Source organism: Agelaius tricolor, unplaced genomic scaffold (genome assembly GCF_023055355.1).
Source record: "Agelaius tricolor isolate 1412-34295 unplaced genomic scaffold, bAgeTri1.0.p SCAF_20, whole genome shotgun sequence".
NCBI classification, from domain to species: Eukaryota; Metazoa; Chordata; class Aves; order Passeriformes; family Icteridae; genus Agelaius; species Agelaius tricolor.
The window spans coordinates 2083486-2106892 of NW_027269280.1; the positions used below are offsets into that span (position 1 = coordinate 2083486).

The 23407-nt window shown below is 48.2% G+C and overlaps 1 protein-coding gene and 1 long non-coding RNA gene across 2 annotated transcripts; one reads left to right on the plus strand and one right to left on the minus strand.

The window, feature by feature from the left end:
* Positions 1-1692: 1692 nt before the first annotated feature.
* On the minus strand, positions 1693-18212 carry RFLNA (refilin A). The gene is made up of 3 exons (XM_071444974.1): positions 17588-18212; positions 8857-8966; positions 1693-7201 (listed from the first exon to the last, which is right to left on the minus strand). The coding sequence occupies exons 1-3, from the start codon at positions 17954-17956 to the stop codon at positions 6868-6870; spliced, it is 813 nt and encodes a 270-aa protein (XP_071301075.1). The 5' UTR covers positions 17957-18212; the 3' UTR covers positions 1693-6867.
* Positions 8284-14111, plus strand: LOC139598507 (uncharacterized). Its single transcript, XR_011681920.1, has 4 exons — positions 8284-8596; positions 11791-11901; positions 13184-13328; positions 13944-14111. It is a non-coding gene; the product is annotated as an uncharacterized lncRNA (long non-coding RNA).
* Positions 18213-23407: the final 5195 nt, after the last annotated feature.

A 23407-nucleotide genomic window follows, 5' to 3' on the forward strand; every position in this document is an offset into this window, starting at 1 on the left:
ATTTTTGAGGACATTATAACCTCCAGCTGCTTGGCATTGCCTAGAACTTCCAAAGCCACTCCTGCAGGTCCAGGCTGTGACATTGCCATCTGCTGATGGAGAGCAAAGACCCAGCCTAAGATCTTGCACATGGTATTTGGACTGATGGTTTGGCAGCAGGGGGACGTTATTACTGCTCCAGGATCAGGTAAGGGTCTTTCTCGAGCAAATCTTTCCATTGTTTGTTAACTGTAAATAGCTGTGGAATGAAATTTGATGAAGGCATCTCTTGTTTCCTTACAGCTCTGCTTTGTTGAGTGGAATAGGGATCCCAGCCATGTGGAGTTTTATTATTATTTAATTTGTAGTTGCCCATAATCAGCAAATTCTTTTAGGTGAGGCTTTTGGCATTTCATATTCAGCATTCTTGCTGTCTGTAAAACCAGCCTAAACCTTTCCTTCTGTTCCTAAAGGCATCTAGTTTAAATTCAAAGTCCATCCATTATAACTTCAGCACCTTGTAATCCCTCAGAGATATGTGCAATTACTCTCTGAAATATCCCAGGAGCAAAACTAATACCAAGCATCATCTGCTTAAATTTACAACATCCAACTAGCACAGTAAAAGCCACTAGCTTAGGGGTTAGCTCATCTGAGCACACTTGCCAAAACACATATCCTGCATCTAATACTGCTTTTGCTGCTGAGGATTTAGCTGCCACCTCAGGAATCTTCATTGGACAGCACTCACATTTTATGGTTTTATTTAAATAGCAGGAGTGGATGCACATGTCCTTCATCTGGCATTTGGGTGTCAGCCAGTGAGCTCACCCGGCCTGCACAACCCCTGCCTTCTCCAAGTTGTTGTGTTTCCTCAGGTTCTTAGCCATGAGCTTGTCTCCCATCCTTCATCCTAGGAGCAGTTCAGCCATAATTTCTGTCAAAGGCTTGGGATGAGGACATGGGCACTTACGCTGCAGCTGAAGCAAATTCTTGCATAACATGGCTTTGCTTCTCCTTTCCATTCCTTAGAGTTTTACAGCCCTTTTCATCCAAGCCTATTGACTTCATCCCTATAAATCCAATGATTTTTCCATAAGGATTAGTGTCAGATTCTCCCTGCAGACATCTTGGGTCTTGGAAGACAAAGGAGTGTTCTACTAAGGGCTGGCTGGTGAGCTTGAGGCATTTACAGCCATGGCTTTAAAATGCACTTCATGGCCAGGAGGGGTTTCAGCCCCAGGGCAGCTCATCCACCACTGGGATTTGGGAAGCCAGGACATAGGAGGGATCCCAGTAGTGCACTGGAATGTGGATACCTGGATATGAAATAAGCACTGTGTGGGTTCTCCCTGCCCTTGAAGGCCATGGAAAAGCTGGGAGAGGAATTGTCTAGATCCAACACCGAGGTTTCACAGCTGGGTACAAGATGAAGCTGGAGAGGGAAATTTAGAGCAAAGAAATGGTAAAACTGACAACCAGGGAAATCCTGAAAGGTAAAACTGCCTCTGAGAGTTCCTCCTCAGCTTTTCAGCTTCCCTTGGGCACACAGAGCAGGGTTTGCAGATCACAGCACTGACTATGCCACAGCCACCCATCCACAGGAGCTGGGCTGAAATCCACAGAAAGGCATTTCTGGACACACCAGAAACAGAAAAAGGGCATTAGGCACCAAGGGATATGGAAGAGGAAGGAAACTCTGCACACATCAGCAAGAGGGTTTGAGCATTTTATTATGACATATAAATTTTGTCTTCTTAAATTACTCTCTATGAGTCAAAAAGAAAGGGATTATGGTGGAGGAAGGAATATACAAAAATAAAAGGATATTGTGAGCTACTGCATCACCACATATACAACAGTAAAGTACTTTACAAGCACTTAGAGAATCAGACTTACAAAAATAAAAATATGACACATCCTTATGCATTTCCACCACTTATAAGTTCTCTTCTTCCTTCTCTAACCTTCAGACACCTTTCAATCCCATCCTCAGGTCACAATTCACATGATAGGATACTTTGCTCATTCTGATGGCCATTACAGTATCTGAAAAAGAATTAGTGCCTCCCAAGACTTATAAAATCCACTGGTTATAGAGCTTTAGGGGAGATGTTTAGAACAGATCAATTTGTGAGTGATCAGGTGATCCTCAGGGAGCAGACTTTATCTGGCAATAAAAATCTGAATATCCCACAAGAAGATCCATCATCCCCTCTAAAGCATTCCCCCATCTCACAGAGGCACAGCTCTGTGCCTGTTTGATTGATGCACACAGAAACACCTCGTGAGCCTGGGGAAGGCTGATGCTCACAGGCTTCAGCAGGACCGAGTGACTGTGGCAGAGGATGGATCTGATTTTGTTTCAGCTCTAAAGAAGGCAAAGATGCCTTTTCCTACAGGAAAAGAGGCAGGTTAAAACCACAATGGCTAAATATCCTAGATCACAGTGTTCACACACAGAACCATTCACCTCTATGTCAGACTCACACAGTCTTTAGTCTTCAGTTTGCTCTACAAAGTCTTTTTTGCTCATTAGCCCTCTGGTGACCTTTCCCATTTTTTTTAAGACACACTCAACATAAATAGTAAATAGCATTCACTTCTCTGACCAGCAGCTCACTCAAACACTGCTATCAACACCCAAACACCATTTCAACAGTCCCAGAAAGTGTGCACCCAGGGTGCAGATCTGTCTGTATTTCACATTGATGAAAGTAGAGCTGGCTTAGGAAGGAGAAAAACAAAAAAAGAAAAAGGCAAACAATAAAGACAAGCAGTAAACTTTTGGTCAAAGTTGTTCTCTGCAGTTTGTGCAACATATTCCACAGCTTCTAAAAGTTTAATATTTGGTCAGGGTTTCATCTTTTTGGCCCCAAATGCAATGACAGCAATGCAGGCAGGCCAGACATGAGCACACTCTGTTGTATTCCAGGGTAAAAGAATCATAGGGATGAATGGGAGAGACCCCCCACCTTTGAGATAGGGACTTTCCATATTGAAAAAAAACCAATCTTCCCCTCATCAAAAAAGATAAAGGCAGTGTCTGACTTTACCCATCAGGCTTGCAGAGCTGTGGGCAACATGCACATCAGGATCCTGGGGAGAAATAGTGTAGCCACAGTCCCAGCTATTCAAGGAAACTCACATTTCCATGGTCTAAATTTATCATTTGGATCTTTGAGAAAATATACAGGAACAAACATCTGTTGGCTGACATTAGCAACACTCCATTTAAAGGAAAAGCACCTCCCTAGTGGGACTAATTGTTCCTTTGAGATGTACAAACACACTACAGGTATGGCACAAGGCACTTCTTGGCTGCCCAAAGTGATTCTTCATTGGCAACACAAAAACACAATTCAGTTTCTGGTGTTTAAGCAAAACAAAAAAAGTCATCACTTTTCCCAGTCATGAGTAAGATGAACTTTGGCTTTTCTGCCACAGCCTAACCCAGCCACAGGGATGGGAGCAGCAGGGACAGAGTGGGCAGGCAGGCTGGGGTGTGAGCCCAGGCAAGGGTGAAGACTTGACCCTCTGTGGTTTCCTTGACCTCAGGAAAAACAAAGTCCCTTTCCAACACCAGCTTTTGCTGAGAAAATCAGCTTGTGATGGGCCCATGGCAGATACCATATAAGAAGGGATTTTTCAGAAATTTCTCCAGATCTCAGGCACTTGGCAATGTCCCGGTTTGGATGTGGTCCAGGGTGACAGTCCCACCATAGCCACCATGGCTACACAGCTCAAAGTGTGTTCAGCAGCCTAGAAACCCAAGCTGCTTTCTATCTTTTTTTTTTTTTTCCCCTAACATGGCAAAACCAGAAAAGCTGCTTAAACTCAAAGGAGCAGGAGCATGTTAGGTCACTTCTGGTGTATTTGCAGAGAAAACAAAGCATGAAGCTTCAAAGAGGCCTGGGCTGGGTGTGTGGGACCCTCCAGTGCCAAGGATGCAGCCCTCCACTGCACCCTCCTGGGGTCACATCCACCTGTGAGACTTTGCCTCAGCAGCCCCTCTCCCTGTGTGGTGAAAGTCCAGGTTGAGGTTCAGTCTCTCTGCTGGATTTGTATTTGCACACTGGGCTTTTTTGGCTTGCCTTAAATTCTCTTTTACTGTTGCAGCTGATATTTAGGAAACAGAACTACCAGTGGACAGAGTGGGCAGAAACCTGCAGCCAGTCCTGATGAAAGGGACTTTTCTGGGGAAAAACTGTCCTGCTCAAAGACCAGCATGTTCAAGCACAGCAGCTCTGTGCTTGAAGCAGGGGAATACTCCAGCTGTTCAAAGGAGCAAAGCCTGATGTGTGGTCAGAACAGGGAGAGTCTGGCATCCCCTTGGCTCTGAGGTCAGCCTGTCTCCATCAGTGCCCTCTGTCATCGTGCAGGGATCTCCTGGGTGTGAGTATGGCCTTTCCTCTGGACTGCACTGCACTTTCCCACTGTCAGCCTGGGACCCTGCCCCTCGGCACAGACTCTTGGGGATGCAGGCACTGAGCCCTCCATGTGTCCCCAGGAAGGCAGAGGGGTATTTCCCCTGCTCCCAAGGCTCAGCAGCAGCCCTCCAGAGCCTCCATGTGTCCCCAGGAAGGCAGAGGGGTATCTCCCCTGCTCCCAGGGCTCACTCAGCAGCCCTCCAGAGCCTCCATTGTCCCCAGGAAGGCAGAGGGGCATCTCCCCTGCTCCCAAGGCTCTTCAGCAGCACGTGGCCAACAGGATGGACCTGAAGATGAACCAGCAAGTAAGTGCATCACCAACCTCACTGCACTGGGGCCATGTTCATCCAGGCACCAACTCCCTGCTGCCCAAGCCAGCTCTCCTGTTTGCTGGAGCCCTGGGGAGAAGGGTTGCTTCAGGCATAATAATCCCTTTGGAGGCAGATGCTGCTTTTCCAGGCTTTGATGCTGACAGACAGTGACAGCAGAATCTGACCACTTACAAATATAGTTCTTGTTTGTGCTGCTGTAAAGAATTCAACAGTAGGTGGAAGCCTTGGAAATCCTTTGAGGGGTTCTTCCTACCAAGTCCTAACTCCCAGTGGACAGGGAGAGTTCAGCACTGCCATAACACACATCTTTCAGCACTGACGATGCTCCAGCTGTCAGGATTGAAGTTTGTATTTAAAGACTTTATATTTACCTCTGGTGGAAAAACTGTGCTACATTTTAAACAAGAGAACTCTGTTTCATAAAGGTCACAGTTCTGGTCACATTTACCAACTGCTTTTTGAAACTGATGGAAAAAGTATCTTTATAAGTCACTAATTTTATTATTTTTTCAAGTTTCTCAGACCTTTTTTTTTTTTAAATCTCAGCGGGTTTGTGCGTCAACTGTTCTGGGCAATCAGCTACATCTTGTTGACATTGTTAATAGGCTTTCTGACTTGGCTGCTCAGCTGTGTTCTGAAATAACTCCATCAGACTCGCAGCAAGTCAGGAACAAAATGGAAAGTTTAGAAGAGAGAAAGCTGGAAATTAATTTCCGGAGCTGTGTGGTTATTTCTAAGCCTGAGCAGCATGCAAAAATTCTTGGTAAGATTTTTGGAGACAATTCCATGCTATTTTCAAAAGTTACATGTTTGTGGGAATCGAGGCTCTTGCAGATTTTCAGCAAGAGACCAAAGTGAAGATATACCAGGAGATGGGATTTCTGAGTGGGGAATGTTTTACCTTAGGATGGTTGCACTGACTCCTGCTCACTGTTTCTTGGTCCTGTTGCAGAGACAGTTCAGCTGTTTGTGAAGTTGCCGTTTTTAGTGCTACAGCCTGGCTGAGTTAGGAAAACCCAGATGGATTTGGGCTCTTCAATCTTTCAAGCTCTACACTGAGAAAGTCTGGCTGCTCCTCTACAGGCAGAAAAGCTGCCCATGCCACAAATATGGAAACTATTGAGAGGGTGAGTTAACTCTGCCCTGGCTTCAAAGAAACCAGGGAGCACCTTTCTGCTCTACACTCCTCTCTGCAATACAGCCACACCCTGAAACTCAGAAGGTCTGCAAGTGCATACAGATCCCTTAAATTAGGTGTTGGAGGCAGTGAACAGCATGGGACACTTGGTATGGCAATACTTTTGTTAGAAGGGCGCTGGGCTCCTAAATCTCTCAGTGACTTTTAGAAACTAGCCCTTCAGCTGTTCATTTTCCTCAGTCTCCCTGCTTGCTCCTGGCTGGGCTCACAAAAGATGTGTCTGTGCATCACAGCAGGCCTTCCTCCCATCTCCTGGTTGTGCTGTGCTTTGCTATGGTATACAAACATCCAGCTGCCAGCAAGAGCTGGGGGACCTGTTTAAATCCTCTTTTTCTCGAGGTGACAGTCTCCACTCCTCTCAGGAAGTGAGGTGACTGCGGTGCTGTAATAGGGCAGCTCTCACTGAGAGGAGCTGTAGAAGCAAGCTGTGATGTACTGGTACAAATAACCACCTCCTCTGCATTTCAGCTCTCAAAGAGATCTGGCCTGGTGTGTGCTGGGCCGAACAGACGCTGACTCTGCAGTTGGTCTTCCCTTTGCAGAGACCAAAATAGCTCTGAAGCTTACAATGACTCTCACCTATGTGCTAGACAAGACCTACAGAGCTCATAAGGCATCATTCTGCAATGGGTAACAGGGTCCTTTGTCATCTTGACTTCATCTAAACACAAGCCAAAAATAGATACGCTCGGAGAAAAAAAAAAAAAAACAAAAACAAACAACCCAAAAATAAAATCCAGATCATGAATGTCAGGAACGTCGCAAAATACAAGCCAGCCTCTCACTGATCGAAACCATCCTGTGCCCTGCAAGCCTCGAGAGCTGCTCTCCAGCCATGAGTATTCAGTTGCCACCGAGCGAGGCCCAGCCAGAGCCCCGTGCAGGCCGTGGCCCGGCGGGGGTTGCGCGGGTGCCAGAGCAGGGCGGATCAGAGGGTCTCGCTGTACATGACGCACGGGCTGGTTTCCTCGCAGAGTTCCAGCTGCACGCTGGAAGCAAACCAGCGCTTGGCACAGCCCAAGCTGTAGTTGAGGGTGGTCCGGTAAATGTTCTTGGCACGCTTAGGGAAAATGATGGTCGTGCTCTGAAACCTCACCGGCTTCTGGCGGGGCTCGAAGATCAGCTGGGACTTGTAGTTCCGCCAGGTGCAGTTGGGAGCGGCGATGATGGTCTCGCTGTAGGTGGTGACCGTGGGGATGGGGCCGTAGAAGATGTCGTCCCGATAGTGCTTCTCCGAGTCGTACTTCACCTCGGAATTGCACCTGCAGAGGACAGCAAGGGATCAGGAGCACTGCCCAGGCAGCAAAGGAGGCAAGACAGGCAGGACTCTTCTCTAACCCTTCGAAGCTGGCAGCATTTACCACCTCCTACTGCACAGACACTGGGGAGGTGCCAACTCTGCAACCCAAAGCCAAGAGGACTCTCTGTCCTGCTGGGGAATCTTGTTGGAACCCCCCACCTTGCTGTGAATCCATCTCAGCATTTCTGCAATGTAGCAGAACCAGGGCAGAAAACACCTTGCTGCAGAGGCCACAAGCAACAACTCTTCTTCCTCTGGTTTTCTCCATGGGTCCCACTGGGGCCTCAGCTCAGCCCTAAGAGCTACGCTGGATGCAGACAAACACCCTATAATGGACCTGTTGAGCTGTCAAGGCTGTTTGTCTTTTCTTTCATCATTGCACAAAAATGCCCAAACCAGCTAAAATCTAAGTGCTGGGAGATGAGGGGTGAGAATGCTTGTTGGAGCTTACAAAAAATCCAAGTAATGCTAAAAGAGCAGGTAAACTAAAGGGATATTGTGGGCTATGGCTGCCCAAGCCACTGGTCTCAAAGGAACTGGCCACCTGAAATGCCAACAGATGAAGAACCACAAAAGGTAGGATGCCACGGCCCTGCCTTTTTTTCTGCAGCCATCCAGAAAGGATGTGCAGACACCAGGCCAGAAAAAGGGCTTTTTCTGGAATCCCTAGCCATGGGGAACAGGACTTCCACTGATCTTCCCTGCTCCCCAAATGCTCCTCCAGCGATCAGCAGCCAAGGAATGTGCAGTTCCACGTAAAAAAGATTAAAAGCTGGGTGTGTGCTTGTCATTACCTCCACCCAGAGGGGGGCTGACTGATTGTGCACCGCGTGTAATCTGAGCTGCTGTAATGTATTTTGCACAGCTAGGGTGTAAGCAAGTCGTTCAGCACACATAAAACAAGACTCCGATGTAATCACCATTAAAACATGCCCGCTGGCAGTTCCTCAGCCAGCAGAGATTTACTGGGGTACATTTCCAGAGAGACTTTTGCATAGGTTGAGGGGGTTTACAGTCCTTCCACTGTCCCTGACCCAAGCTGTGTGTAAGTGCTCCCGCTGTTTGCAGGATTCCACATCAGCAAAAGAGCAAATGAAGACCAACATTTATCCATTGGCCACAGCACCAGCCCCACAGGAGGGCAGAACATCTCCATAAGTGGCTTGAGGGACCATCTCCTCACACAGAGGAGCTCATTCAGTCTCTGTGGGCTGTCTAATGCTGGTTTCTCTGTGGCAAGAGCGAACAAAAACAGGTGCCAATTAGAAGGGAGTTGCTTCTTCTGAAGATACAAGTCATCTGGGAACAGTACGAAGACCATCAGATTACTTAGTGGAGGCCATCAAGCCCACAGATGGTAATGGTTTTCTCTCACAGCTTTGGATTTTAGCTGGCCTTGGAAGGAAAGCTGCCTTCTGTTAAAACCTCCCTCCAGATCTTGCCTCCTCTCTGCTTGTGCTGCTGTCAGTGGCTTTAATTCAGGAATTACCCTCCCACCTGTCCTTCCCTTTCCATCAAAAAAACCATGACTCCCATTTGTAAATACATTTTAATTTTTGGCAGAAGCACCAGCAAAAAGATAGAAATCCCCATCTACCCACCCAATCCCATCTGTACCTGATTTCCTGCACAGGCTCAGGGTTGACCTCAATGCTTTCTCCAAAAAACACCGGGTACATTCGAGGCCTTATCTCTGGCATGGACGGGTTCAGGAGCAGGTAAGGCATCTGCAGGGAAGGAGAGCACAGCAAGTGTTGGAACACGACAGGTGGGGCTGGCACAGTTCATAACGTGCTGTGGCTGGCAGTTGAGCAGCCTAACAGAACACCTGGACTGTCCTCACCAAGCAACACCTCCCTCTGCCCCAGCACACCTCCCAGGTACGTGACTGTGCCCACATCTCTGTCACTTCTTGCTGCAGCATCTGTTTGTTGCAATTTAACCCTGCCTTTCCTTCTTCCTTTCTTGTTCCTCATAGGAATTGCAATTGTTTTCAAGTTTTCTTTAGCCCTGATGTTGCCTTTACTGATAGGAATTAACAAGTCTTAAAAAACTCAAAATGTGTCAGCATGGAGAAGTGCTCCGTGTCTGACCTAAGACAGCGATAGGGCCTAAGGCTGCTGACTTGAAGGATGTAGGTTTACTGAAGTGAGACATGTATATGTATTTTTATAGATATACATACAAATATGTACATAAAATCATGTTTCCCTTGAAACAATCCAGCAGAGGAAGTGATAGATTTGCTGTTCCCGAAGTCTCCGTGCCAAAAATGGCTCTTGTGCTCCAAAGGACATTCCTGTTAACCATAAAACTGAGGGTGGGGTGAGACACTGGGGCACCTTGTGGCCTCTGCAATGCAGGAAGCCAGTTGCAAGCCAGCACTTTATAACGAATGGAGAAGCTCCAATTCATGACACCAAAAACTGGATTTTTAAGACTAACTGCACTGTGAACTTACTCTGACAAATTGTCACAGACCAGCCTAGGCTCCTCTGCCCACCACAGAAATGACTAATCCCACTAGATTTTATACTGGAGTGCTCTTAAACACCAGTTCCCACATATGGGGATCCTGTGTCTGGAGCCTGGACCAAACCCAGCAGCTAATTCAGCCTAATCCTGCCCTCCTGGAAAAATGTCACTGCAGGTTTCAGTCTCTGCCACAACTTTTCTGTCAGCAGATATTTATGACGCACAGGGACACAGGATCTCTTTAAAGGAGATGGCTGGCAGCCTCTGTGCTGTCTGTAGATGGCTAGCTGAGGTCTGCTTTCCTCTACTGGTTTGGGCCTTCTGCCTCAGGCTAAGGCAAAAAATGTCACTGCTCCATCTGAATTTGCCAAGCCATTTAATTCTGTGTCCCAAAGCCACAAAGCTGTTTCTTCTTTTCATACTGCAATTTCCCTGGACTTTACAACTGTGTAAAGTTGTACTATTAAGTAAAATGGCCAACCCCTCTTTTTGATTGAATACTGTTCCATTGTCAAAACAGAACAGTATCTGCATAGTTATAGGGGGAAAAAAGAAAAAAAAAATATATGTTCACCCTCCCTAGCAAACACTGGCCAAAAGGCAAAGTTCATTCCTGAATTGCTTTCAACACTCTTGACAGGGGAGGGCAAGGGCAGCCTTTCTAGTCATAAATAAAGCTCTTTGCTTCTGAAATGTGAATTGTTTACATCAGACAAGCCTCAGTTCACAAGGGTGCAGATGTCCAGCTTGTAACAGTCTGCACAAGGCCAGAGCTCTTTCTAAAGACATTCTGGACATAAGAAGAGGTTCCTTTGGGTGCAGGCATCAAACACCATTTGCACATGCTCACGAGCTTTGTGAACAGCAGGCAGGCTGCCCTTTGGGGGTTCACCTGTACAGGGATGCAGATTGCTTGAACTGGTGAAGGAAACAAGGCTGGGGATACACGTCCCTCCTTTAAAGAAGCAGTTTCAAAGAAGTGCTTCCAGGCAAACAAGCCTTCACACTTCTTGCTAACAAATGCTGACACTAAGTGTGCTCCGAACATCCCCAGGATGCAGGAGATGTTATGAAGTCTTTCCTGTGGCTTAGCAGGAACATTGCTGGGGCATCTGGCCCCCAGTGTGTGCATGGGAAAAGCCTTCCCAGCCCGCCGAGCGCCGGGGGTGCTGCTCGGTCAGAGCGTGGGCACGGCGGCAATCGCCGTCTGTGCAGAGCACAAGTCCCACAGCAGGCAACAGGAAACAAGAACACGCTGCAGAAACAACACCAGTGTGCACGGAGAAACAGAGGTGCTGGCGTGCACGACTGACATCAATCAGAGTCAAAAATCTGCTGCTGAACTTGGTGAGAGCAGGATTGAGTGTTCTCCAGGTTAGTGCTGGATGGGGTGTGATGAGACTGTTTCCATTGGGGGTTACAGTTAACCTTGCTCTGGGCAGGGAAGGGTGGCAAAAGCCATTTCATAGGCTGTGGATGAGCACCAACTTCAGACCTGCAGGCTTGGCTTAGTTTAGAAAGCTGAACAACTGAGAACACTGGCAGGCCAAGGCCAGGATTTCTGCTGCCTGTCAAGACCACTACAGACTCAGATCTCTCTTCTGTGGGCTGCTGCAGGTCAGAAACTTTGAAGTAACCTGGAAGTCTGCACATGGAAGATGTAAATAACTTACAAATCATGGCCTAAAAATAGAGATCTCTAAGATCCTGCAGGCTGCTCACCAAACAGCAACTGATTTGCTTGCACAGCTTGAAGGGGTCACTAAACAGCAACCACAGGTTTCACACAGCAGCCACCGAAAGGCACCTCAGGTGACATTTTGTTTTCCCTCCAGTGATCTTCTGAAATGTCGGCTCCTGCAAGTCACCTGGAGCTGGGAAGCAAGGAACAGGGGATATGAGCTTTCCAAAAGATTTGTCTTTGGGGCTGAAATGTTATATGCTTGGCACATGTCAAAAGCTGGCTTTTTGGCAAGAGTTTGACACCGACTCCTTCCAATCTGCTTTAAGGAAAAAAACCAAAAATGTTCTGCCTGTCAAAAAAATACTGACTCAATTCTTTTTCCTTCTGCACAGGAATGGTTGAAAGAGGAGGAGCACTGGACTGCTGAGCTCCCTTGAGAAAATCAGGATCCCTAGCTCGTTTCTAGGAATCACTTGGTGATCTCCAGACACTCCACAAATAAGGTAGGTTTCTGTATTATCCTGCACTATGGATAGACTGGCAGGCAGCAGAGCTTGCTGCACACTCCTGGGGGTCACTGATGGTGAAGAGGAGAAGTCCACATCACTTCAGACCAGGCTGTCCATGAGTGATCCATAGTCAAGGTCTGTCTATCCACGGGTTGCTGTGCTGGAACACTGCAGTGGGGACCTGGTCCATCTGTCCCCACTAACTGGAGCTGTGCTGGCACTTACCAGATGCAGCTTCACAAAGACACCACAACCCTGGCATCTTTAAGGACAGAAGGGGTCTGGCAAGGAAGGTTGAGAAGACAAAATGAAAGATACCGGAGATATGAAAAAAGTGACTCCCATGTTTACAACTTGATCCAAGGTGAATATTAGGCAGTAAATGAGCTTTTATTTTTATTTCTTCTCTAGTACATAATTTGTGTCAACCAGCAAAGAGTTACAGTAGTATTAATAAGTTGAAGAGCTTTCTTGTTTGGCTGCATTTTTCCCTCTGCCTTAACTCTGATGCCTTTCAGGCATGTAACGGCCTGGGCAGCTAAACTCTGCTTTTTGCAAGTAGCAGATAGATAAACACAGATAAAATTGGTTGCTGAATGGAATTCAATCTACAGCCCATCGACAGCATTGCCTGTTCTTTAGCTGCCAAATTCCAGGCAGCAAAGCAAGAAAAAGGAAAGGAAATTAACATGACTTGAAGTAAATAAACCCCCAAAACCTTTCCCCAGAGAGCATAAAGAACCAGAACTGACTGACTCCTTTCGCTATGGTCATTATATGGAAGGCACTAAGATGTGGCATTAGATCTCTAGGGACTGTAAGGGGAAACAGCTTTCCAAGTGTCAGGACTACAAACAGGATACAGCTTCCCAAATTCCCAGCTCCTAACTGAGCTAGGGCATAAGCAAATCTCTCACCACATTTTCCCACTATGGTAACATGTCAGGTCCATGAAAATGTCACTTTACTCAGCTGTTATTTACAGCTATAATGAAAGATCTGGCTGAGTTATTTGACACACATCTACATTCTCCGCTCTAGAAGATAAGCAATATTTGTTTAACAGACCATTTATTTTCCCAATATCTGCACGTATTGCACATTACGAGTAATTTATACCAGAGCCGGATGCGATTATATTGGGAGGTGATAACAGAAAATGCAAAGCTCAGGTAGAAAGCAGGGGTTTATTATTTCAAAGAATTACATCCTTCCTGCTTATCTCCCTCCTTTATTTCAAGTGGGAAATGTGTGCTACTTTGCTTATTGTCCACAGGGTTACGTAGGGACACAATGGAAATTCAAGAGCTAGAAGACATCACCCTCGGTGTCTCTCATCAGAGCCACGCTTTTCAGAGCAGATGATGAGATCCCAATGCCTGTTTCCCTGATCTGCCCAGAAGGGACATCTGTCACATCAGGTGAGGCCAATCAAGTGAGGCCCAGAGCCATGCCCTGTCCATCAAGGAGGAAGAGGAGCGGGTGCACATCCAGAACTGGGTGGGGCTGAGGGCCAGGGAACAGCCAGGTGGGATTAGCCTTTGCCAGGAGAGGACACAGGCGTGGAGCTGAAGCTGGGGGAATTCCTGCAGGATCCAGTGCCGTGGGAGTGGCTCAGAAGTGGGTCAGGATGCCAGGCTGCCAGCACGCCCTGAGGCAAACCCTGCTGTGCTGCCAGATGGGTGCCTTGCTCCCCGCGCCAGCCTGGGGCTTCCCCAGAGCTGCTGGGACCCACGGGGCCTAGGGAGTCACGTCCCCTGCCTCGTGTGTGGGCTGCAAGCTGGCTCAGCTCGGGGTGCTGGGCCTCCCCCTCACGTGTGCTTTCAGTGTAGGTGCTGACAGGTATGGAAATTACAGATGGAAAACCTTTGATGGCCATGTTCCTCACCCAGCCCCTACAGATACTGCCCCATTCCTGAAGCACTTTCAGTGCAGGATGAGATGCTGGCTCCGTGACTCAAGGGGTCTTCAAAATGCTGCATATCAGGAAGAGAAATTCTTTTGGGGTTTTTTAATATGAGCCATTAATCCAACAGGGTTGGCACAATTGCTGACTTGGACCACGTTGTTGGGACCCCACTGCTGTCTGTGAAGGCTGTGCCAAGGGGCAAGGTCTCCTTCTCCATACTTGAGATGAAGCTGGAATCTCCTCCCACCACCCAAGAGCGATTCTGAATCATTCTTGCTGCGGAATGTGAGTAGAAATTCCCTACATCCCCACAGCTGATTCAATGGCATATAGTCCCACAGAAGTCATTGCTCACTGAGGCAGGTTGAGTGCACAAATATTTAAACCTTACAAGGTAAAAGGAACTCACTGCAGTGGCAAAAGCTCCCTTCACTATTGGGAAGGAACATAAAATCTGCTGCTTCAAGAACACACAATGGATAGTTCTGCAGATGAATGTGAGCTTGACGTCCCCTGATATCCATTAGGAGTTGTGTGATGGATACAAAGCACTTATTTCAGCACAGTCTAAAAGCAGTTCTTCTAGCCCCAATCAGTAACCCAGGGCAAGAACAACAGGAAAAACTCTAAGCAGATATGGGTACTTTGATGTCATTTCATTCCCCATGCTTTCAGCAACTGCATCTTGGTGCATATTATTAGGATTTATTTTGTTGTATTTCTGTTCCTTTTGACCCAGCTTTACAGACACAGTCTAGAGAATTCAGTAACCCAAGTCATAAGAATCAATTTAATAATGTTTCAGATTTAAAAGGCAGAACTAGGTAAAAGTCACCTTCTATTTTCCTTAGGATATTTGCACTTAAGCACAAAACACTTGACAAATTCCCTACATGGATTTTATTTGAAGAAATAAAAGCCAATTTATCCTGCACTACAAGTAAAATGAAAAAAAAAAAAGTCCCTAAATGGTGTTGAACTTGTGGTATTTATGACTCTGGCCCTAAATTGCCTTTCATATTTTCTTGGATCCCAAAGCTGTTCCCAAACTGGCTGGTTAAATGTGAATAAATGGTGCATTGTCTTTGAAACAAAGTTGTGCTTATTAAAGAGCAGAGAGTTTACTTTTTCAGAGTCACAGTTAATAACACAGAGCAGAGAGAGCACAGATTTTACACACAAGAAAGTCTTCGATAAGGGCATGCAATCTCCTTTTAGTCTCCATGAGAAGGGCTGTCCTAAAGCAGAAAAATTTTGTAACATATTTGTGAAGTTGGAGCAAAATAGCTGGCTGCAGAAGAATGCAACTGGGTTCAGAGTGGTGGTTTGATAGTTCTGCAGCAAAGAATAGTATGAAATACTTCACTCAGATCTGGAATGTTGTTTCCTTCACCTGACAGCAATTTATTGTAACTGTACATAGTAGAACCTTGGCTGTTGGTGACTGAGTTATGTATGGTTTTATAGTATTCCAACACAAAGAGTGCAGGTTGTGTTCCTGGCTCTGTCACGTTTATAAGCAAAACAACCACTAATATAACAGGCGATTAAAACCAGCATTTCTTGGTGTGCAAATAGCTGCAATTATTGATTTGCCAATTCTGCATGCTCTGATGAACAGCAGAGGAATAGACTTAAACAGAAGCACATTCATGGGTTGCATAACTGCTCATAGATCTGCAAGCCCTTGTAAAATGGCAAAATTAAAGCTAATTAGACACTGCAATTTAGAAGTATGAAGCAAGCAATACTCTTCATATTTTTCCTGCTTTAGTATGAGCTGCAAGTACAGTATTTGCACAGTGGAAATGAGAGGAAGTGAAACTCTCTGCAGTCAAATAGAGTGAAAATTCCTATTTACTTCATTATTTTGCAGTGAACCAAACAGAGTTAAGAGCAGAGCCCAGCACCACTCCAAATAACACAGTCCAACTGGTTCCAGCATTTGGATCCCTGCAAACTTCTGTACCTGCTAAGAGCATGGAATTCCATACATTCCCAATGTATGGAACCCATACTCTAAGCAGAAGCCCTTGCAATATGATGCAGAATTTGGAAGCATCTACAGTGTAAGCTTTTCTGAAGTGTCTAAAATGTTCATTAATGATCAAAACAACTGAAAAACTTTACCTTATACAGATCACAAGAATAACTTTTTTCCCTGTAGGAGTCAAGCACTAAAACTCTTAATCCCAACAGCCCATGAACTGAAATAAATTTTCTCATGTTCTTTTTTCTTCGATATCTAAGGACTTTCTTGGATGGTGTGGTGGCCAACTGCCATATGACTGGAATGGTGACTGTCATATCCCCATTACAGAGTTTTGCAGACACCTTCACCCCTGCTGTTTTTTGCTCCAGCAGCCTTCACTCACATTCCTCCCCAATTTTATTTTACAGACACACAGGAACAAGCCTGATGCTGCCAAATCAGAGGCGTGTGGGTAACTTTGTACATAAACACTCCCATCGGGATGGCACACACGCCCAGGCATCTGCAGGTAAGGCTCCATATTAGGAACTGCGGCGTTAGCAGGTTTGAGATTTGACTTTCATAATAAGCCCTCACACCCTCTCCACTGTGAGGAGTCATTGTTCATGGGGAAGGTTTTGGCATGTTCAGGAGTAAAATGCAGTTTTCAGTAATATGCTCAAAAGGCCTTAGAACTTGAGAAAGTGCACAAGGGTGTGAGGAGTCATTGCAAAATGTCTCTATGGGAAAGAAGTCTAAATTGTCACTAAACCAGAGGTAGATAAATTTTTCTCATGGAAAGATTTGTGCTGCAGTTGTAAGCCAATTAACCACGTTGAATACACCTACAAACATCTTTTATACATGTTTAAAAAAAATTTTTAAGAGCCCTGGGGAAGAACTTTCATCATCCTTTAAAAACCTCCACCACCATTGCTTATGCTCTGAACGCTGTGTTTTAAAAACAGGTTTTATAGCTCAGGGATAGAAATAAACAAATAAAGCAAAATAATAGTGATAATAAATCTACCCAGATCCTACTCCACATTCAAGTGCTCCACTGGCACTGCATCAGGCTGACCGAGACCTGCAGCGCTGTGCCAGCTGTCTGAGCTTACAAACCACTACCCCCGCTCCGCTCGGCCGCCAGCGGACAAACCTCTCACACAGGCTCATGCCACAAAGCCCGGCTCCAGCAAGGGCAGAGGCACGCAGCCCTTCCCATACCCTGTCCCCAGCATCTCCCCGGACACACATCCCTACCCTGCCCCAGCTAAAGGGCACTTTTGTCTCTCTTTCAGCCACGGCTCCAGCAAACGCGGCTTCACGCTCCTCACAAAACAGATGCGGGATGCCAGGGCGTAATGATGGCTGGGAGCCAGACACCCCTGCTTCGGTCCGGATGGATGCAGCTCCAACCTGTACCTACCAGGCAGAGCAGTGTCACTGAGAAACAACGACGCTTTTCTCTTCCGAAGGTGGGCAGGGGAGCTTGGTTCAGACTTGGGGGTTTCACTCCCCCACCGTTATTAGAGTTCACCCAGCCAAGCTGCCAACACTCTGTGAGTGTATCCAAAACCCCTGCCCGGCACCGGGCCAAGCGCTGCCTGGCACAGCAGCGGCGCTGCCAATACCGGACCGCAGCCGCCACGGGCAGCCCGGAGTGCGCTCGGCGGGCGAGGGGCACTGCGGGGGAAACTCAGCCCAGCGGTGCCCGGGCAGTGGTCACAGGCGCCCTCCTGCCTTTCCCCCGCGGGGCCCGGAGGGGACAGAGCCCGGTGCCCGGGTTTGGCTCTTACCACTTTGCCGTCCTTGGCTTCTCGCCGGTGGCCCGGGGCCGGGGGGTCCGCACCGCCGCTGCCCCCTGCTCGGCCCTCACCGGGCGACAGGGAGTAGAAGGGGGGGCTGGGGCTGGGGGGCAGCCCCGAGTCCGGACTGTCCAGCAAGCCTTCCCGGCTCTTCTCCTTCAGGCTCTCGTCCATCCCTTGCAGCTGGAGGTGACCTACCATGTCTGGGGGACAGCGAGGGGGCCGCGGCGGGAGAAAATCCTCCAGCGCCGCCCGCCGCGGAGGGAGGGAAGGGGAAGGGAGCCCGGGGGGCCCCTCCTGCGTCCCGACCGCCGCTACCAGCCTGCCGGAGCCCGGTGCTGCGCGGGGCAGCGCCAGCATCAGCCAGACCGGGGTGTCCCGGCCGCCTCCCCTCCACCGGCCCTGGCCCTGCCCGCCCCGCCGCCCCCGCCCTCAGGCGTTCCCAGGGGAGGGAAGCGAAGCCCGATCCCCCCGCCCAGCCCCGCGGGGACGCGGCCGAGTACGCGCGGCAGCGCCCGGGGCGGCCCCGCCGGCAGGGAGCGCTGGGCGCGGCGGGGGACGGGACGGGGACGGGACAGGGATGCGCCGCGCTCGTCCACAGCCTGCGCCGCCCGCCGCCTCCCGGCGGCTCATTTATCCGGAGAGGGTGGGAGGGAGCCGGGCAGCGCCCTCCCCTTCCCCCGGCCCCCCAGCTCTGTCCCGGCCGCGCGTTCTCGGGCGCTTCCCAGGCACGGAGCGCGTTCGGCGCCGCCCGCCCGCCCTCTCCCTCCTGAGGGGACGGGGCAGCCCCCGCGCACGGCCGGCGGGAGAGGGATGTCCCCACGCACCTCCTCGTGGGCTGTGGCTGCCCTCTGGTAATTCCTTTACTGCTGTCCGAGTTTTCCCTCAGTTATGTTCCATTTTCCCCTCCGTTTTGTCCCTCTTCGATCTCGGCACTCTCCAAGGCTGGGAAAGGGGCCTCGCCACATACAACACACCAGCACAGGGGCACAGCTTCTCTCCACTCATTCCCTCACTGCTGTCCTAAGTTTTCCCACACTCAGAGCTGATTTTCCTCTCAGTTCTGGCCCTTTTCATCATCCTTTTTTCACCCCCACACCCCCAAAGTAGCCTTTCCCCTCAGTGTCGTGGCTTGTGGGCATGAGGGAAGAGACTTTCCTCTTGAGAACCATGGCACCTCGAAGCTTTTCTCTTGAGAACCTTTTGGCACCTCGAAGCACCTCTTTGCTTCGAGGTGCCAAAAGGCAGCTTCACCAAGGCAGCAGGTCACCACGGCAGTCTTGGCTACCAAGGTGCAATAACTCGCCATATCCCCTCATGGCAGCCCTCACACCTCCTGCCTCCCTCACGCCTCTTTCTTTGGCTCCGCAGCTTCCGGTCCACAAGCAAGGAATTGGCCTTCTTATCCCAGCCATTGTGTGGTGAAGACCAACGTAAACTCCATGAAAGGACATCCCAAATCACAGCACCACAGCCTCTAGCCAGGAGGAGCAGCATGTGCCAGCACAGAGGGGAATGAAGAGTCCACCTTAACCCTCAGGGTTCAGAGAAGCAGCAGTGGTTAAACAGGTCAGGCTGGCTGAAGCCAATATGGTCATTTGTTGCACAATAACCGGTTGAGGCTAATGTTACCTTGTCCACAGCCCTGGCTGTGTTTTTCTCATCATGTTTTCTCTCTACATAGAGTCTAGACTGTGAGAAATCTGGGGCAAGCCCACTCATATGGCTCAGCTCAGTGTAGCTTTATTCATGGCAAATGGGTTTCCATGGGAAGCTGTTGAAATCCAACTGGCCTTCTCTTGGTCTGAGGTATTGGCCCAGCACTGAGTGAAATGAGATTGTGTCTGTTTGTGCTACAAAATGGACAAACACAATGCTTGTTGTGGCAACGAATGAAAATGTGAGGGGTCTGATACTGTACTTAGTGATAAAGGCTTCACACCCAAACCACAAAGATGGTGCTAAGTCCTTATAAGTTGGATTGAACCTAAAAGTGCCCCCAATGCATCGTCCTGAGGGAGCAGATCCCATGATGTGTTCTTACTAAAGTCAAAAGGGAAAGCTAAGGATGCCCAAATCCACCTTTGACTGAAATGAGGGGCCCTCCTCAGAGTGACTGAAGTGATTTGTATGCACTGAGCTGTGCAGAGGAATGTCACTGATTTGTAAATGTCAAACAGGCACCGAGCAGCCCACACACGAACCTCAGTGAATTCTTACCTCTGACCCGCTCGTCGGCTCCAGCAGCTGCACAGGCAGATTTAGAGCCCCTTACTGTAAGGGCTCTCATGTCTCACACAGCCTATGGCTGATCTGAAAATGTCAAAGGGGACTGAAGGTCAAAATTTCCATAAATTAGTCCCTGGCTTGCTACCTATCAAGTAATAGGATTCTCTGGCCAGTTAACACTGTGAAGTCAGGCATTCAGCCCAGCAGTTCCCCTGCAGCCCAGTTCCCCTGTCCCTCTCCTGAACTGGCTCAAGACTATGTGTGCAAGGGGAAGGAGTGTATTCAGAGCTGCTTTCCTCCTCGGAGAAAAAAGGAGCAGGACAAAGAGACACTGGGCAGGGGTGAGTGCACTGTCCTTTTGTCCTAGAAAGCCCTGTTTTAACTTGGGGAGCAGTCAAGAGGAGACTGGTTTTTCTGTTTCTTGTTTTGAGAAAACTACAATCCAACCTTTCCCGGACCTAAATAATGTATGTTTCTAAAGGTAGATTTCAGTACAACACGTGTTCAGCTCGGTTTAGGAGTTACTGAGCTCCAAACAGCTGAAGACACAAAGCACTAGTGAGCATCCCCCAGCACTGGTAGGGATGCTGGCTTCATTTGTGAATGGCAAAACTGCTGCTGGTTCTGCAAGGCATCTGTGCACACACCTAATGTTGATATTGTTATTGTGGTTGTTGTTCTGCAGCCCATGTGTGAGCTGTGGTGGTATTATTGTTGTTGTGGTTATGATTAGTAATCTGGTTCAAGTTAGTAGTGGGTTGCTCCCCCAGGTTGGAGCTCTCTTGTGCAAAGCATAGGGCAGGCAGGTGGTAAGAAATGCTCCTGTCCTGGTGGTTGACTCAGACTTTGGTCAGAGTCCTCCTGGAGTCACAGTATCTTGCTCTTGGCCAGTGAAAATCAGCCTGAATGGAAACTTAGTGAAGGATTCAGTGTGCAGACACAGGTATATATATATGGTGTGGTAGAATTATGCCTGGTGAAACAGAATTTAAATATTGCACAGTGTCCCGTCAAATGGGAAAAGGAGAAAAACAACAAATTTTTCACCTGAGGCCGTGTTGCTTTACTGAAACCCTCCTTAGTTCTGCACTTCTTCATTTGCTGGAAGGAATCACTAGGGACTGGTGCATTCCTGTGTCTTGGCTTGGGAAAAGGGAAACTGGGCCCTTGTGTGCATGGTGGGACAAGGAGGAAGGAAGAGTCTGGAGGGGAGTTTTCTGAAGCAGCTGAGTAGAGACAAACAGGTGCAAGCACAGTGGTACAAGGGCAGCAGTGTGAAGGCACAGCCTCGGGGAGAGTGGCCTCCACTGCCAGCACTGTATCCAAAGGAAAAATCCTGCCTTGCTGTGAATGTGAGTGTAAAACTGCAAGTAAGTAGTAGGGAGTCAAGTAGCAGAAAACTAGGGGATATTCCAGCAGGACTGTATCTGTTAAGATTTACTCTCAGGCAGTGGTGCAATCCTGACAACAACAATTAGAGGGCTTTTTGAAGCACACATTTCTCAGAGCTTCTCCAAATTTTTTTTTTCATTGATCTCTTTCTTATAAAACACAAAATCCCAGGCCCAGTCCTGAAACAGGTGGGAGGTCATAAGAGTGGGACTGTGTGGACAGTGGGGGCAGGAACTCAGACAGCCCTCCTGATGTGAGCAGCCCTGCTCCTGGATAAAAACTGGTATCCTTCCTCAAATCCACTGGGATTCAAGCCTCTCCATGCTTTTATGAGTCCTCTGCCTTCTGTTTTCCTAGCTGCTCTCTTAGCTAGATTTGAGTACTTTAGGAATCTGCCGTCCCACAGACATGGCAGAGAGTCAGCATCACGTGCTAAGTTTCCTTCCACTGCTGCCAGGCTTGAAAGACAAATACAGTGAGGGAAGAAAGAGACAGGATACAAACACCTACATCAGGACTTTTTCTGAAGCAGGCTGGGTGGCAAAACAGGAAGAATGCTAGGAATGTCCATTCTGGTTCACTGTTGAACCCGATCCCTGAGAACACCCACAGTGTAACTCCAGTCCCAGTAAGAATGGCTCAGGCCATGGTAGGATGTAACTGTGCTCTCTGGTTCCCTCCAAGGAAGAGCAGCCTTCCCTCTCTGCCATGGCTTCCTGACAATAGTGTTAAAAGGCACCAAAGCAGCAGCATCACTGAAGGGAATATGACCACAGAGCAGGACCCAAGTCTGTCAGACCCAGACCACCCTTACCTGGCACACTGCAAGTTGTTCACCTCAGCCCAAAATGATTCCAAGCATGAGGGCGGCAAACCACTGCTCACTGCACAGGTCCAGATGTGATACAAAGAGTAGGAAGCACATCCATAGTGCTGGACCTGGAAACCACATGCCAATAATGATTAATTTTGCAGCATGGTAGAGTTCAAATCAAAGGAACCTTTCTGCCTGAAAAGCAGAGGCCATTTATCAAGAGATAAAATCACCTCCTGATAGGTCTACTCGTTTATTTTTAGGCAGCCCCTACATCAGGAATTTTTTCAACCTCGACTCCCGAGCCTTGGCTGTCTGCTGCAGTGAAGGCCACAGCCCCCTCAAGTGATGGCTGCACCTGCTCTGGCCCTGCTACCCTCAGCAGACAAACAGCCCTCCTAGCAGTGACTTGGAACAAACTGTCTGGCAGGAAATGGGAATGAAAAGCACAAGAATCTCCTTTTCTGGGGTCAGGAGTGCCTGTTCTTGGCAATAAATCAAAGGAAGCAAATTTCCTTTGAATAGCCTGGACTTGAACAAAGACGGTCCATCTCCCAGACAAGGCAGTAGACTTTGTGACTGCAGGAAAGAAGGATGATCTTTGAAGAACATGCACAGGGTTGTATGAGAATGTTGCCTTTTCATATTTGACTGCAGTGTGTAGATTTGTGCCACAATCCAGACAAAAAACCCCAACTGAACACTGTATTACAGAATGAGCAAAGGCTCTGGAGCACAGAAAAATTATCAAGACTTCTGCTGACCCTGGTTGCCTTTGAGTAGGGTGCCACATGATGAGTATTCCAATTGCCTGTGGTGTCCAGCCAGATATTGTTACAGACCTGAATCAAAACACACCTCCCTGCCTTACTGCCCGAGAGAAGGAGCTGCCTGTTATCCTGTGAAATTTCCTCTGCTTGTCTGTCAGGGCTGCTGTGCTGTAATCTTGGAGGATAATCAACAGCGAAACCATTCATAAATCACAGCAAACAGAAAAGACGCCGATAGGGTCTTAAATTTCAAGCCTGTGAAGCCATCATTTCAACAATGACAGTCAAAGGGGAGATTAAGAATTCTTTTACATGGAAAAGTTTTTCTTGGAAGAGCAACCCTCTCTTTGGTTGTCTTTAACTACAGTCATGTGGATTTGATTTTTACATGGCCCTTCTGCCCATTTTTAGGGAATGCTCTGCAGCCCCAACGGGCCTGTTCTCACACCAAACTGGCTTGTGGAGGGACAGCAGCAGGATTGGAATAAGGCAGCAAAAATGAAGGACTAAGGCTTTGCCCAGTGCTAGCAGAGGCCAAATGGGCTGCCTGTTTGGGAGGCAGTGGCAAGATGTTCCAGACCCCTCTTGGCTCAAGTCCACCATGCC

Bases quoted from the DNA above. Each gene is read 5' to 3' on its own strand.
- RFLNA (XM_071444974.1), bottom strand. From the start codon at position 17,956: ATGCTGGCGCTGCCCCGCGCAGCACCGGGCTCCGGCAGGCTGGTAGCG. The intron at 8,967-17,587 runs GTAAGAGCCAAA...CCTTCCCTGCAG, and splicing joins AAGCCAAGGACGGCAAAGTG to ATGCCTTACCTGCTCCTGAA. The intron at 7,202-8,856 runs GTACAGATGGGA...TGTCCTCTGCAG, and splicing joins GAGCCTGTGCAGGAAATCAG to GTGCAATTCCGAGGTGAAGT.